Source organism: Panicum virgatum, chromosome 7K (assembly GCF_016808335.1).
Source record: "Panicum virgatum strain AP13 chromosome 7K, P.virgatum_v5, whole genome shotgun sequence".
NCBI classification, from domain to species: domain Eukaryota; kingdom Viridiplantae; phylum Streptophyta; class Magnoliopsida; order Poales; family Poaceae; genus Panicum; species Panicum virgatum.
In genome coordinates, this window is record NC_053142.1 from 36,952,037 (window position 1) to 36,966,511 (window position 14,475).

Here is a 14,475-nt window from a genome sequence, read left to right on the forward strand (position 1 = left end):
GTCCGGGGGCGCCACGTGTCCCGCAGGCGCAGACGCGGGCGCTAGTCTTCCGCTGGAAGACTCTCCCACCCACCGCATTCAATGCGGGTGGTTGAGGCGTGCTCTGCCGCCGCGGCACGCGGGGCAGCCTTTGTCAGGCCTCACTGTAGACCGCATATTACCAAGGTACACAGTGCAGCCGCATGTGCCGCATCCGCGCAGAGCCCGTCTGCCGTATTAAATGGATACGACGGCACGGCACTTTTCCATCATGCCGCCTACGCCGCAAGCTACACGGCCCATTCAGCTACCCTGCAGGCAACGCCGCAAGCTACACTCTGTCGCCGTTTCGACAAGACAGGGCATGGATATGCTGGACGGGGGATTCCCACGGGCAGAGCAAGGAAATTCAGGAATGAGATCTCATTCGCCTGCAACGCCATAATGTATGAACAATATGTTATTTAATGCTACATCGATTGGGCCCACCTGTCGGGACCCAATGGTCATGTACGCGCCTCTCTTGAGATATAAAAGGGAGGCGTTCGCTGCACACGACAAGCTCTCTCGGACTCTCTCGAGATGAAGGGAACACAAGTAATACAACACACAGTGGACGTAGGGTATTACGCTCCGGCGGCCCGAACCACTCTAAACCGGATGTGTTCATCGTGTTCCTCCACCAAGATCGAACTATCCCTAGCTAACCACCGAGTACTCACCCTCTGGGTTTAGGCGGGTGCACTACGCCACGCGGCTGTGGGTTTGCATACCACGACATTTGGCGCGCTAGGTAGGGGTCGTGCACGCATTAAGCACTGGCATGACCAGGCTTTTCGGGAACTGCGCTGGTGGTAAAAAATTCTGTTTAATGCGCAAGAATGCCGAGCGTCGCTCGCATGACAACCCGGATGGGTCAGGCTTCATAAAGGGCCGAACCGCATACCGCGGTTATTTTTCCGCATTCGCCTTCTTCCTTCCAAACATTTGCGCCCCTTTGCCTTCGAGCCTCCTCGCCCCTTGCTCTTCTGCGTAGATTGTTGCTCCTCGCCTCCATAGCGAGATGGCGTCCCTCGTTCGTCCCCGTTGTTTCCAAACCGAGGAGGAGCTGAACACGGTGCGCCGCCTGCTTGGGTGGAGTCCACAGGAGACTGTCTGGGGGATTCGAGCAGGCTCGGTTCCCCTCGACGATTTGCGCGCCGGGGAATTTGTGTTGTTTATCTCACACATTTCCACCGGTTTGGGGCTGCCGATCTCCTCGTTCTTTCTGCTGCTGCTGGAAGATTTCGGCCTCCAGCTTCAACGTCTCACGCCCCACTCCATCCTCCTGACGTCAATCTTCGTCCACTTGTGCGAGATGTTCGTGGGGGTGCGACCCTGCGTCATCCTCTTCCGCCACTTCTTCGTCCTGGTGAAGTCCGAGAAGGGCAAGGATGAAGTGGGGGCGTACTACTTGCAGACGAGGAGCGACTTGCGGACGCCCTGCATCCCCGGGCTTACTGGCGGGAAGTGGGAGGATTGGCGCAAGGAGTGGGTAATCGCCACCACCGAAGCCAACGAGCGCCTCGTCATGCCGACCGGGGGACCCGCCTCCGACCGCCAATCCTAGAGGGCCAAGCCGTCCCTGCCGTCGGAGTTCGACTCCGTGCTGAGCAAGATCAGGGCGCTGGCGGAGGGCGGCCTCACCTCGCTGTATGTGCTCGGGGACTTCCTGAAGCGCCGGATCGCCCCGAAACCGTCGCTGGAAGCCAAGCGACGCTCACGACTGGTGTTAGCCGCTCAGTCCATGATAAGGGGGCCCAGGCCTGCCTGTCAGGGAGGGCGGGTAACAAACAAAGGTATGAAAAGGCGGGATCTGAACCGTCGCCCGCGCGTGAAGCGAGGCGGAAGCTGAGCTGACGTGCGCGCATTAAGCGCTGGCATGACCAGGCTTTTCGCGAACTGCGCTGGTGGTAAAAAAATCCCGTTTACCCCGGCCGCAACAATGCCGAGCGTCGCTCGCATGACTAGGTGTACCACTGTGCGTGGGGGCCACGAGTCAGTAAGCCGTTGCGATGTGATGAGACAGCGAAAAACCTGATGGATGGTCAAAAGCCGGACAAGACTCTTGCAGTATGCATAGTCTAACGCTAGAGGCTTCAAGTTATGCAGAGCCAAATTACAGTAGTGGCCCCACCTGCGGGTTCGTCACCTCTCCCGAGATGGGCCCGGGGGCCACTGTCGGTACCTTGTAGCAGGGATACCCACTCCTACTGCAATAAGGCAGGACTCGCGTAGTCATCCGTAACTACGCCATAAGGGGCGGAGCAGCCGGGCCCCACGGGTCAGGCTCTTACCACACCGGGCCAACGGCCCCAGACCCACTCCCCGCTCTGGGATGGGTCCGGTGACGCCACGTGTCCCTGAGGAGGGGAAGCTCCGTGCCAACAGGCGAGGGCCCAGACCCCCATAGGGGTCCGGGACCTCCCCGCGTCCGTCCGGACCTCCCACGCGCGTAGAACCAACATACCGCCGGGGCGGGGTCCGGGGGCGCCACGTGTCCTGCAGGCGCAGACGTGGGCGCTAGTCTTCCGCTGGAAGATTCGCCCACCCACCGCATTCAATGCGGGTGGTTGAGACGTGCTCTGCCGCCGCGGCATGCGGGCCAGCCTTTGTCTGGTCTCACTGTAGACCGCATATTACCGAGGTACACAGTGCAGCCGCATGCGCCGCATCCGCGCAGAGCCCGTCTTCCGCATTAAATGGATACGACGACACGTCACTTTTCCATCATGCCGCCTACGCCGCAAGCTACACGACCCGTTTAGCTACGCTGCAGGCAATGCCGCAAGCTACACTCTGTCGTCGTTTCGACAAGACAGGGCATGGATATGCTGGACGCGGGATTCCCGCGGGCAGAGCAAGAAAATCCAGAAATGAGATCTCTTTCGCCTGCAATGCCATAATGTATGAACAATATGTTATTTAATGCTACATCGATTGGGCCCACCTGTCGGGGACCCAACGGCCATGTACGCGCCTCCCTTGAGATATAAAAGGAAGGCGCTCGCTGCACACGACAAGGTCTCTCGGATTCTCTCGAGACGAAGGGAACACATGCAATACAACACACAGTTGACATAGGATATTACGCTCCGGCGGCCCGAACCATTCTAAACCGGCTGTGTTCATCGTGTTCCTCCACCAAGATCGAACTATCCCTAGCTAACCCCCGAGTACTCACCCTCTGGGTTTAGGCGGGTGCACTACGCCACCCGACTGTGAGTTTGCACACCACGACAGTAGTGTTGCCCGTGAGGGAACTAGGGAACAATAGATTCCTAGTTGAGTTTGATTCAGAAAAACTCTGGAGTAGAGTGATTGGAGGTGGCCCCTGGAAACATAAAAGAGATGATGTCATCTTTGTTCCTTATGATGGTGTCTGCAGGTTGGATGTTGTCATTGATTCAATTGCTCTTTGGATTTGTATCTACGACATCCCGGAGACGATGATAACAGAAGGTTTTGCGAGGGCGCTTGGTGCAAAACTGGGTAAAGTTTTGGAGGTAGGGCAGGCTATCCAAAATTACAAGCGGGTTAAAGTAGATTTCCCTTTGGAAAAGGCGATCCAGTATACAGTTGAGCAGAAGGTGCGTGGCCATGGTGCAATGAGCTTTGCTGTTAAGTATGAGAACATCCCGGATTTCTGTTTTGGGTGTGGTAGAATTGGCCACGAACAAGAGGAGTGCCCAGAAGAGGAATGTGGAGGTGACGGTATTCACTTCGGGAAAGCTTTACGTTGCTCGCCACAGAAGAAGAATGGGGTCGCGACGGACTCCTTCCGACCATCACGCGGGCTTCGCCAAGGTGGTCCTCTTTTTTCACCGTATTTATTTCTGTTTGTCGCTGACGCTCTCTCACTGGCCCTGCAGCATGAAATAGATGGCGGGAAACCTGGAGGACCTGAAAATCACCAGAGCTGCGCCGGGGATCTCCCACCTTCTTTTCGCGGATGATGCACTCCTATTTTTCAAGGCGGAGAGCGAACAGGCCCATCGTGTAAAGGAGGTGATCAGTAAATTTGAACTGGGTACTGGCCAATTGTTGAGACCAACCAAATGTTCCATTCTGGTGCGGGAGAGTTTACATTCAGAGGTGAAGGAAAATATTTGTAATGTGCTGGGTGTGGAGAAAGCACAGTTTGAAGCAAAGTACTTGGGGCTGCCGACCCCGGATGGCCGCGTGAAAAATAAACGATTTCAACCACTGAAAGAGAGATTTTCTAAGTGAATGGCAGACTGGATAGAGAAGCAACTGTCTTCTGCTGGGAAGGGAGTGCAGATAAAATCGGTCGCCCAAGCTATTCCAACATATATTATGAGTGTGTTCCAGCTCTCGGCCACTACCTGTGAGGAGCTTGAGCGTGGAATCAGGAACTTTTGGTGGGGAGCAGGCAAAGGACAGCGTAAAATTCACTGGATTTCGTGGGATAAATTCACTCGATCCAAGGATAGAGGCGGGCTGGGTTTCAGGGACCTCCAAATATTCAATCAAGCGCTGTTGGCATGGCAGGCATGGAGGTTACTAGTCTACCCAGACAGTTTATGTGCCCGATTGCTAAAAGCAAGGTACTTCCTGAATGGAGATCTGTTGGATACGGCCTTTCCTTTCGTCGTCTCTCCCACCTGGAAAGCCTTAATGTTTGGCTTGGAACTTCTCAAGAAGGGAGTTATATGGCGTGTGGGTAATGGCAAACAAATTAAAATATGGCGACATGCATGGATTCCCAAACCACACTCTCTCAGGCCTGGAAGAAGCATGAGATCATGCAGGCTGAAATGGGTCCATCAGCTGATTGCCGCGGAATCACATAGGTGGAAGGCGGATCTGATCCGGCGGTTCTTCTATCAGGCTGATGTGGAGGAAATTCTGAACCTGCGCCTACCGGGGAAGGATGAGGAGGACATGATTGCATGGCACTATAAGAAAACCGGTATCTTTTCGGTGTGGAGTGCGTATCACCTTGGTGTTGCTCGCAAGGAGATGGAGATGGGCCAAGTGTCCAGCAGTTCAAATACAGACGGGGCCAGGCCTGCTTGGAAGAAGCTGTGGAAAACCCCAGTTCCCCATAAAGTGCGCATTTTTGCCTGGAAGCTAATCCATGGCGGGATTGCCACCAAGTGCAACAAGAAAAAGAGAAAGATCTCCCGGGACGGTATCTGTGATCTTTGTGGGCGGGCCGAAGAGTCTGAACACCACGCTGTTGTTAACTGTGGACACGCTGCTTCCCTGAGAGAGGCGATGAGGAAGCTTTGGGATTTGCCGTCGGATGATATACTAACCTTGTCTGGCCCGGAGTGGCTCTTGCTTCTCATTGACAGGGTGAACATGGAGGAAGCTGCACAGCTGCTTCTGATCTTGTGGAGGTCGTGGTTCGTCAGGAACGAGCTGACACATGGAGGCAGATGGATTTCCATTGAGAGTTCGGTGTCCTTCCTAGCTAGCTACTGGGAATCCTTGTCAAGTATCAAGCATGGAAGGCCAGATGATCCTAAAGGAAAAAAGCCGGTGAAGGAAACTATGGCCCCTGCAGGGGGGAGTACACCACCCAGGCGCGCCTGGCAACCCCCGGAGAGTGGTTGGATAAAAATTAATATTGATGGAGCCTTCTCGGAGACCTTTGGTGAAGCAGGCATTGGCGTGATCGTCAGGGATCACTTGGGGCAGGTGATCCTTTCAGCGTGGAAGTACATGGATGGTGGGGGTTCAGTAGAGCAGGTGGAAGCTTGGGCGTGCAGGGAAGGCTTGGCACTCGCAGCAGAATGGGCACCTCGGCCGGCCATTGTTGAATCCGACTGCGCCATGGTAATCAAGTACCTCTCCTGCCCAAGTGTCCAGAGGTCGCCATCCACTTTCGTCATCCGAGCTGCGCTGGAAGAAGCTGAGAAACTACCGGTGGTGAAGTTCTGCCATGTAGGAAGAGAGCAAATGGTGTTGCCCATGAGTTAGCGCAAATGGCCAAGCGCCTTCGTCATAGCGCTGTTTGGAGAGAGAGAGAGAGCTCCAGTATGTGTCGAGCAAGTCTATGCTCAAGATGTGAACCCCGCTATTAATCATTAATAAAGCTCTCTCCTTTGCAAAAAAAAAAAGAGTAGTGTTGCGAGGTGCGGCTTCACACTCAGTCTTGCAGGGTATTTTTAGGGAAAAATATTCGGGTAATCGGGTCTCTGTCCCTCCCATATTTTTAGGAGTACATGAAAAATATTAATGTTACGCTGACATAATTGTTATAGTGCGATTATATAGGAGGAAAAAAAGAGTGATCAGGTGTACGAATATTATTGCATACGCATACCACAACAACTCCACAACCTTCCAAACACTTGGCGTTTATTTCCACGTAAGACGTAGCACATACTAACACGGCACGGTTGTCGGTATCTTCCTGCTTATTGTTTTACGCTGACATATATAGTGACATGCATACACGGACGGCAGATAATCGGCTTCGCCCAACTTGCTAGCCTCCGTTTCGTCGGACGGAGACGGATGGCCGGCGGCGGCGTCAGCCGTAGCAGCGCATGGGGTCGGTGCAGCCCTTGGCCGCAGACTGGCCGCCCTTCTCGAGGTAGCGCTGGTGGTACTCCTCGGCGGGGTAGAACCGCTTCGCCGGCAGGATCTCGGTGACGATCTCGCCCTCCCACTTCCCCCGCTGCTCCGCCAGCGACTCCCGCGCCAGCCTCTCCTGCTCCGCCGTGTAGTAGTAGATCCCCGTCCGGTACTGCGTCCCGACGTCCTTGCCCTGCCTGTTGAGCGTGGTGGGGTCGATCTTGGCCCAGAACGCGCCGAGGAGCTTGGCGTAGGGGCACGCCGCGGGGTCGTAGTGCAGGCGCACCACCTCGGCGTGGCCCGTGCCGTGGGCGCACACGAGCTCGTACGTGGGCGCGTCGCGGTGGCCCTGCGAGTAGCCCACCTCCGTGCGCGCCACACCGGGTAGCCGCTGGTACGTCAGCTCCACGCTCCGGAAGCACCCCGCCGCGAACTGCGCCAGCTCCAGGCCCTCCCCCGCCGGCGCGTCCGTGTCGGGCTCCATGGCCGGGTTCTTCGCGGCGCCGTCGGCGGCGGCGGCCGAGCTCGACATGGCTACGAGCGAGATGCTGGTGGCCGGCCGGCGCGGCTGTGATTGATCGCCCGGCACTGATTGCTTGGTCTTATAGGCGCTTCTGCTGGTATTCCGTCGCCTTCGTTCGCATTTTTCTATGGCTGCGGCTATCGTCCTTTGGCGTGCATGTTTCATTGTAGAGTGAGACTATTCGTTTATCCTTAGCGATTGATCACATCACACACCTTCGTCACGACCAGTTTGTGCAGGGTCTTTTTCCGCACCCTGTGGGGTTGCTACAGGTTGATAACGTTTGGCCACTTGTTCCCAAAGAAGATCAGGTGGCCTTGAGGCTGGAAATGTGATTAAACTTGGACCACGTTATCTGGGTTTATTTGGTCTACAGTTTTTCACCATTGACTTCAGAATATCAGTCAACTCTAGATAAACCCAAGGAAACACAGTGGAAGAATCAACAAAAAGACAGGGAATCGATGGAAGCGTGAATGCGAGAGATGACAGAGGGGGGAAAAAGACCACCCAATGACCCAAATCCTTTTTGAAATGAAAAAACAGACGTGCCATTCCGGGCCGTTTTAGCAGCGCGCTTCCTCGTTCGCGCGGCGTGGTGCCCCCCGCCCCCATGTAGACCTTTTTCTTTCTCTGGGCTGGAGGCACCGCGATTGTAGCCCATCTACGCTTAGGATGCTTGTGGGCCTGCAGAGAGACACCCACTGCACAGCGTCTCTGCGGGCCGTGTAACACAAGCAAGCAGCCCACTCGCTCAATGGAGTGGCGGTTTTTTTATTTTTTTATTTTTTATTTTCGTTTTTTACAAAAATATATTTTCGTTTTCAAAATTTACAGAAATATACCCGGCCGCCCCGCTTACGGGCGGCCGGGACCTGGTCGCCCCGCTGCAGGGCGGCAGGGGTTTTTCTGCAAAAAATTTCGCGGAGAATTTGCGCTGAAGCCCCTGGAGGACCAGTCGCCCACCCCTCATTTGTCTCACTAAAAATCCAGAAAAAAAAAAGAAAAGAGAGGGAGGGAGGGAGAGGAGGGGTGAGGGAGAGGCAAAGCGGTGAAGCCCTGTCGGATTTTCAAGTCGGTGACTGCAGGTAACCAAAAATTTCTACACTTTACAAATAGATTATGTTGTAATTATTTTTGTTGACACAGTAGATTAGCAATCAATTACTATAGTGAGTAAGGTCAAAACCAGATTTCTAGTTTAGGTGTAGTTACTTGTAGTGATTAGTGTTGACATAGTAGATTAGCAATCATTTTAATTAATGTTAGTAGTGATTAGTGTTAGATTAAGGATTTAGGTTCAGTTATGTATGGATATGTATTTGAACCAGATGGTAGTATGTAACAATATAATTTTATTATGTATGTATGTGTAGTTGAACCAGATGGTAGCATGTAACAATATAATTTCGTTATGTATGGACATATAGTGTTGTACGATGGTACTATTTAATTTAGATGTGTGTGATTGTATTGCATTGTTTTGATCTTACGTGGTAGGTATGGCCGGGGTTACTCCTGCGTTGCTGGACCCAACAATAGACTCGGGTCACCGGTTCTTTCTTGCTGTGGTTCCGCACCAACAACTCAATGTGTTGCGTCCACGTCCACCTGCAGAGTTGGTTCCTATAGACCCACGATGGGTGCCCAGGTGATATGTCGTCTATTTTCTGTTTTCGTCCGTTATACATTTCGTTATATAATGTACTAATATTTGTGCACTATATGATGCAGGTTGAGCGAGGCAGGTCTTCTTACTATGGCTCGTCTTGCTGAGAGTGCCTTGATGAAGCTAGACAGGTCTCTACTTTCAGCTCTCGTTGACAGATGGAGACCTGAGACACACACGTTCCACCTCCCTTGTGGGGAGATGGCACCGACCCTGCAGGACGTTGCGATGCTGCTTGGCCTTCCTATCACCGGGGACGCTGTCGGGCCCGCGTGGTACCTTCTACGTGGCTGGAGGACCTTGAGCAACGTTTTGCAGGTGTTGCCACCACGATTGATTCTGAAAACTTCAATGAGCACCCACAGTCGAAAGGCAATTCGAAGTCATGGCTCCTACAGTTCCAGGTACAACTTCCTACAAAATGATGTGTTGATGCATTTTATAGCTTTGAAATACCACATGTGTTTCTTATTCTCAATGTTCATACTTCATTGCAGCAGGACCTGTTGGCAGCCGATGCTGATGACTACAGCGTGACTAGATCACTAGAGGCATACATGTTGTGGTTGTTTGGGTACATCATGTTCAACAACTCATACGGCCACTGTGTGGATAGGGTGCTTGTGCCCTACGCACAGGAGATCGCCGATGCAGATGAGGATGCCATACCCTTGTATAGTTGGGGTTCAGCGGTTCTTGCATGCACATATCGTGGACTCTGTAAGGCATCTCGGCAGAATGATCGCAATACTGTCCTAACGGGGTGCCCAATTCTACTACAGCTTTGGTATTACGAGAGTGTTACTACACCAGCTGCAGGGACTTTAGGTAAATATGTGGTGCATGATTATATTTGCTTACGTTTTATGGTCGAAGGCTCATACATTACTATTTACACTCAGGATCACAATAGTTCACCGGAGCGGGGCCTTCTTCGTATCATCGTATGCCGCCACCAGGAGGATATCAAGGAGTTTATTCCTATCCACCACCACCACCACCACCTCCAACACAGGGTACGTATAATCATTTGTACGAAATTGCATTCACCTATTTAACATTGCTTAAAAAAAGGTTTTTTTGTGATCCGTAGGGTGGTCTCAAGACAACGACGAGGCCTCCTTCGACGACTTTACACGGTTGTTTGTTACGCCTGCCCAGGACGATGATCCCAGCTTGCATACACCTCTGGCTCAGTTACGCCGTCCTGCCAGAGACGTGAGGCTACCGGACCATCATAGCTACACTACAGATCATGTAGACGCACAACGTAAAAGAGGTCGGCACGGTAGGGGTGGTTAGTTGTTGCCACTTGTTTCTCTATTGTTATTATGGACATGTCGTCTTGGTTTTCATATTTTGTACTCAAACTTCGTTTATGCTACCTTGCAATGCAAGCACACTTTTGTAGTACCAATGAACTGTTAGACCATTATATGTTATATGAATAGTATTACGACAAACCGAGAATTTTTTTCAGAATTTTTGGTGAAGCAAACGAGGGCCGGCGGCCTCTGGGTGGCGGTCGCCCCGCTGCCGGGCGGCCTGGGGGGCCGGCCGCTCCGCTGCCGGGCGACCGGTCCTCCAGAGGTCTCAGCGCAAATTCTCAGCAAATTTTTTTGCAGAAAAGCCCCTGCCGCCCCGCAGCGGGGCGACCAGGTCCCGGCCGCCCGACAACGGGGCGGACGGGGTATATTTCTATAAATTTCGAAAACAAAAATATATTTTTGTAAAAAATAAAAATATAAAAATATAAAAATATAAAAACCGCGCAGGGGAAGATGAGTAGAGCTGGCCTTCCCTCCCTTGCTCGTCACGGCGGCCTTTTCCTATTTGTGCCTGGGGAAATGAGTAGAGCAAATTGGGCTCTGCGTGCGCGAGCTACGACTGTACCAGGGCGGGCATGTATTCTGAATACACGCGACGTCCCTGAACAGCCGAGCAACGGTGAGCGGTCGCCCCGACGGTGGATCTCGCCGTCTGTCCCAGTCCCAGCTCACCTCACCTCACCTTTCAGGGGTCAGCCCTTCCAGGGTGTGCACGGATGGGCGGGCCAGTGCCAGTGCCAGTGCCGACTGCCGATCGGGGAACGAGCGGCCGAGGCGCGTCAGCGCTGAGGAGGGAAGCCACGGCTCCGTGTGCGTCTCTCTTCTTCTTCTTCCGCCGCCTCACTCGTGACAAAAAAAGGCGCAGTGAGAGAGAGACGTTGCTTTCCGGCTCCAGAAGAGAGCAAAATATCACCGCGAGAAACCGGTGAGAAGGACACAACTTTTATTTTGTCCCCTCCGCTCTCTTATCAATACCGACCGTCCTGCCAGTCGCTCCGACGGCGACGTGCACGGGGCGCTGAGCGAGAGAGCCTGAGCCGTTGGTTCCCCTGGCCAATGAGGAGGCCGCTCCAATCATCGCCCGCCCCCCAGACCCAGAGGAAGCCGAAACTGATATCCCACCTCGCCTATCTCTCCTTCGCCTGCCTATCGGCCCATCCCGGAGTCCCGACCCGGCGAACCAAACCAATGTCGTCTTGGGATTTAATTCCAATCCCTCATGTTCCCGTGGCATCCGAACACTAAAAGTCTCAGAGAACAGAGCGCGGCGAAAGGAGCCCCGCACCGCACGGCCGTGCAGAGCAATAGCTTGCAGTTGCTGTGCAGCCCAGCTTGTAAATAAAAAGCTAAAAATGACAAGCTAGGTAAATGTTTATGCCTTGCAAGGATTGTTCTTGTTCGTAAACTCTTCACTTCACCCATCCGAGGCCGTCTATCAAACCAAACTAACACGTGTGCGAAGGAACTCGTGAAATTTACAAGCACGACTAGTATATAGTACGGTGTACACCCGATTTGGATAAAGCGTCCAGCGCAGCCGGTGATCTGCCGACCAAGTAGCGCGTGCCGCCGAGTCAGCAACAGCTTCCCCTTCCCAGCGAGATGAACCAACCAAATCTGCCCCCGCCGAAACTAGCGGCCAGCGCTCGCGCTGACGTGTCGCCCCCTGCCGGCGGGTCCCCCGCCGCGATCGGCCCGCTGACTCGGATCCGAGTCCTGGCGGCCACCGACGCGGCGCCCAACGCCGAGCCGTTGTGCTCGCGCCCCATCGTCGAACTCGCCTCCCTCCCTCCCCCGACCCCGCGTATGGCTAGCTGTCTCCTCTGCAGCAGAGGCACCCGCGGCCGCCCGCTTCCTCCTCCTATATAGCTGTCGCTGAGCTCGAGCCGCCGCTCCACCTCCGTATCCGCTCTCTCCCGTGTCGCTGCGTTCCAGGTCCACGAGGGCTCCTCGGGAGACAGTCCATCCTCGCGCCCGGTTCGTTAAGATCGCGCTCGCCAGCCTGTCAAGCTTCCAGTTTGAGGCCTCGCCGTTGCTGCCTCGATCGACCGACCACAGAGAGAGGGAAGGCGGGGCCAGGGGGTCTGAGGAGGACGATCCATGGCGGCGCTGTACGCGGACCTCGACGCGCTCCGGGCGTCGGCGGCCGACGTGCGGATCGTCACCTCGGACGGCCAGACCATCGCCGCACACTCCTACGTCCTCGTAAGCCGCCTGCTCATCTTCCCCCGATCGGTTGATTGAATCAACTTGATTCTGTTCGCCCCTCGTCCCCTGCGTCGTCGTCGTTGCTGATCGCCAGCTTTTTTTTTCCTCTCTCTCCTGAAGGCCTCGGCGTCGCCGGTGCTGGAGAGGATGATCGACGGGGCGCGGCGCGGCGGGCGGGACGGGTGCACCGTCCGCGTCCTCGGCGCGCCCTCCGACGCCGTCCTCGCGTTCCTCCACCTCCTCTACGCCGCCCGGGCGGAGGCGGCAGTGGTGGCCGCGCACGGGCCGCAGCTGCTGGCGCTGGCGCACGCGTACCGCGTCGGGTGGCTCAAGCGCGCCGCGGAGGCGTCCGTGTCCGCGCGCCTCGCGCCGGGCGCCGCCGTGGACATGCTCAAGCTCGCGGGACTCTGCGACGCGCCGCGGCTGCGCGCCGCGTGCGCGCGCCTGGCCGCCAGGGACCGCGCCGCCGTCGAGGCGTCCGACGGGTGGCGCTTCGCGCGGCGCCACGACCCGGCGCTGGCGCAGGAGCTCATGCAGCTGCTGGAGGACGCGGCCCGGCGCCGGGAGCGGTGGGCGCGGGGCCGGGCCTCGCGGGAGGCGTACCGCCAGCTCGCCGAGGCCATGGACTCGCTCGACCGCATCTTCACCGCCGCCGACGCCGACGCGTGCTCCCCCGGCGCCAAGCCGTGCGCGACGGGAGACGGCGGCGGCGCGTGCCAGCAGGGCCTGCGGCTGCTGATGCGGCACTTCGCCGCCTGCGCGCGCAAGGCCGCGCCGGGCGGGTGCGCGCGGTGCAGGCGCCTCCTGCAGCTCTTCCGCCTCCACGCCTCCGTCTGCGACCGGCCGGAGCAGGACCAGCCCTGCCGCGTCCCGCTCTGCAGGTGAGGGAGATGCACGGCCGGCAATTTTTACGGCGGTAGTTAAACGTAAATCTCTCACCGTCGAAGAAAATATCTGCATGCGCTCCGGTTCCATGGCTACGGCTCCGCGAGGGTCCAGACAAAACAGTCCGGTGATCGTACAACGCCGCTCCACCGCCAGCCAAGAATCCGGTTGGGGAGCGAGATGCCCTCCCCGCGAATAGGATTTCGCCCCCCTCGTACGGGCCTAGCTTCTCAATCATTCCCGCGACAACGACACGAACGGGCATGCTGCCTCCTCTCTGAAATCGCTTTCAAAATATCTGATGGACGCATTGCGCGGCACAAGAGACACTCGCAGTTTTTTTCTCGTGCTCTGAATTGGGGTCGATGCAGAGGGGTTCTGACGCGGTCTGTACGTTTACCTGGTTTGCGCAGCCACTTCGCGGCGAGGATGCAGGCGGAGAAGGCGGACAGGACATGGCGGCTGCTGGTGACGAAGGTGGCGAGGGCAAGGGCGATGGCCCGGCTGGCGGACAGGAGGCGGGTGCCGGAGGTCGTGGCCATGTCGTGGGCGAGGTACCTCAGCAGCAGCAAATGGGCGAAGCTGAGATGAAGAGATCCGCCGCGCTGCGCGGAGCACAGTCGCAAGACCTCGCCGTGAGCCCGGAATCCTTGTGCAAATTTTTTGGCCGCTGGGCGACGGCGAGACGCGGTGCCCAGCGTGGCGCTGCCTTGAACCGGTCTGGATGGAAATGCAGGGTGGAGTCGATTTAGACAGGATAGGCTTTGATGTTTGTATTTTTTAGAAGAGATCAGGATTCAGGAGGATATATGTACAGTACAATCTTCTATTATCTTAATACAATAATGTTAAAAGAAGTCACCACGTTTGCCGAGAGGGTCTAGAAATTCCCACGTTAATCTAAAAAAGAAAAAACCTGCACCGTTGGATTTTACGAAGATCTAACGTACTAGATTGATCCAAAGAGTCCATATCTAATATACAAAATATCTATTAAAAAGTAAATATGTGAAAGTTTGATTTCTATACGAATTGGGAACCAAAATAGCTCAATAAAAGTCTCATGTATAGTAGATGTAATAGAAGGAAATAAATACGGTTCCCTGCTGCTGCTGCCTGCTGGAGTGTGGCGCTAGCCGTCTAGCCGGGCGATGAAGAGCGCTGCCGCTCATCGCGTGCTGCGACCGCCGATCCCTGGCCGTCAAAAAATTATGCGCCCCAGCTCTAGCATCGGCGCCGGCGGTGAGCGGATTCCCAAAGTTGTGTTGCCGGCTTGCCGCCGCCTGCACCGCGCA

General features: G+C 55.3%; 2 protein-coding genes and 1 long non-coding RNA gene across 3 annotated transcripts; 2 read left to right on the forward strand and 1 right to left on the reverse strand.

Moving 5' to 3' along the window:
• Positions 1 to 6,268: 6,268 nt before the first annotated feature.
• On the reverse strand, positions 6,269 to 7,205 carry LOC120641276 (peptide methionine sulfoxide reductase A2-1-like). Its single transcript, XM_039917323.1, has one exon. The coding sequence runs from the start codon at positions 7,097 to 7,099 to the stop codon at positions 6,524 to 6,526; it is 576 nt and encodes a 191-aa protein (XP_039773257.1). The 5' UTR covers positions 7,100 to 7,205; the 3' UTR covers positions 6,269 to 6,523.
• Positions 7,206 to 9,270: 2,065 nt separating this feature from the next.
• Positions 9,271 to 10,291, forward strand: LOC120643066. Its single transcript, XR_005662840.1, has 3 exons — positions 9,271 to 9,587; positions 9,662 to 9,775; positions 9,853 to 10,291. It is a non-coding gene; the product is annotated as an uncharacterized LOC120643066 (long non-coding RNA).
• Positions 10,292 to 11,462: 1,171 nt separating this feature from the next.
• Positions 11,463 to 14,041, forward strand: LOC120641277 (BTB/POZ and TAZ domain-containing protein 2-like). Its single transcript, XM_039917324.1, has 3 exons — positions 11,463 to 12,292; positions 12,416 to 13,176; positions 13,594 to 14,041. The coding sequence occupies exons 1-3, from the start codon at positions 12,188 to 12,190 to the stop codon at positions 13,769 to 13,771; spliced, it is 1,044 nt and encodes a 347-aa protein (XP_039773258.1). The 5' UTR covers positions 11,463 to 12,187; the 3' UTR covers positions 13,772 to 14,041.
• The last annotated feature ends 434 nt before the right edge of the window (positions 14,042 to 14,475 follow it).

What these genes read in the sequence shown, in the direction of transcription:
- LOC120641277 (XM_039917324.1), top strand. Translation starts at nt 12,188, where the DNA reads ATGGCGGCGCTGTACGCGGACCTCGACGCGCTCCGGGCGTCGGCGGCC. An exon ending in CCGCACACTCCTACGTCCTC is followed by an intron (nt 12,293 to 12,415) that starts GTAAGCCGCCTG and finishes TCTCTCCTGAAG; the next exon opens with GCCTCGGCGTCGCCGGTGCT. An exon ending in TGCCGCGTCCCGCTCTGCAG is followed by an intron (nt 13,177 to 13,593) that starts GTGAGGGAGATG and finishes TGGTTTGCGCAG; the next exon opens with CCACTTCGCGGCGAGGATGC.
- LOC120641276 (XM_039917323.1), bottom strand. Translation starts at nt 7,099, where the DNA reads ATGTCGAGCTCGGCCGCCGCCGCCGACGGCGCCGCGAAGAACCCGGCC.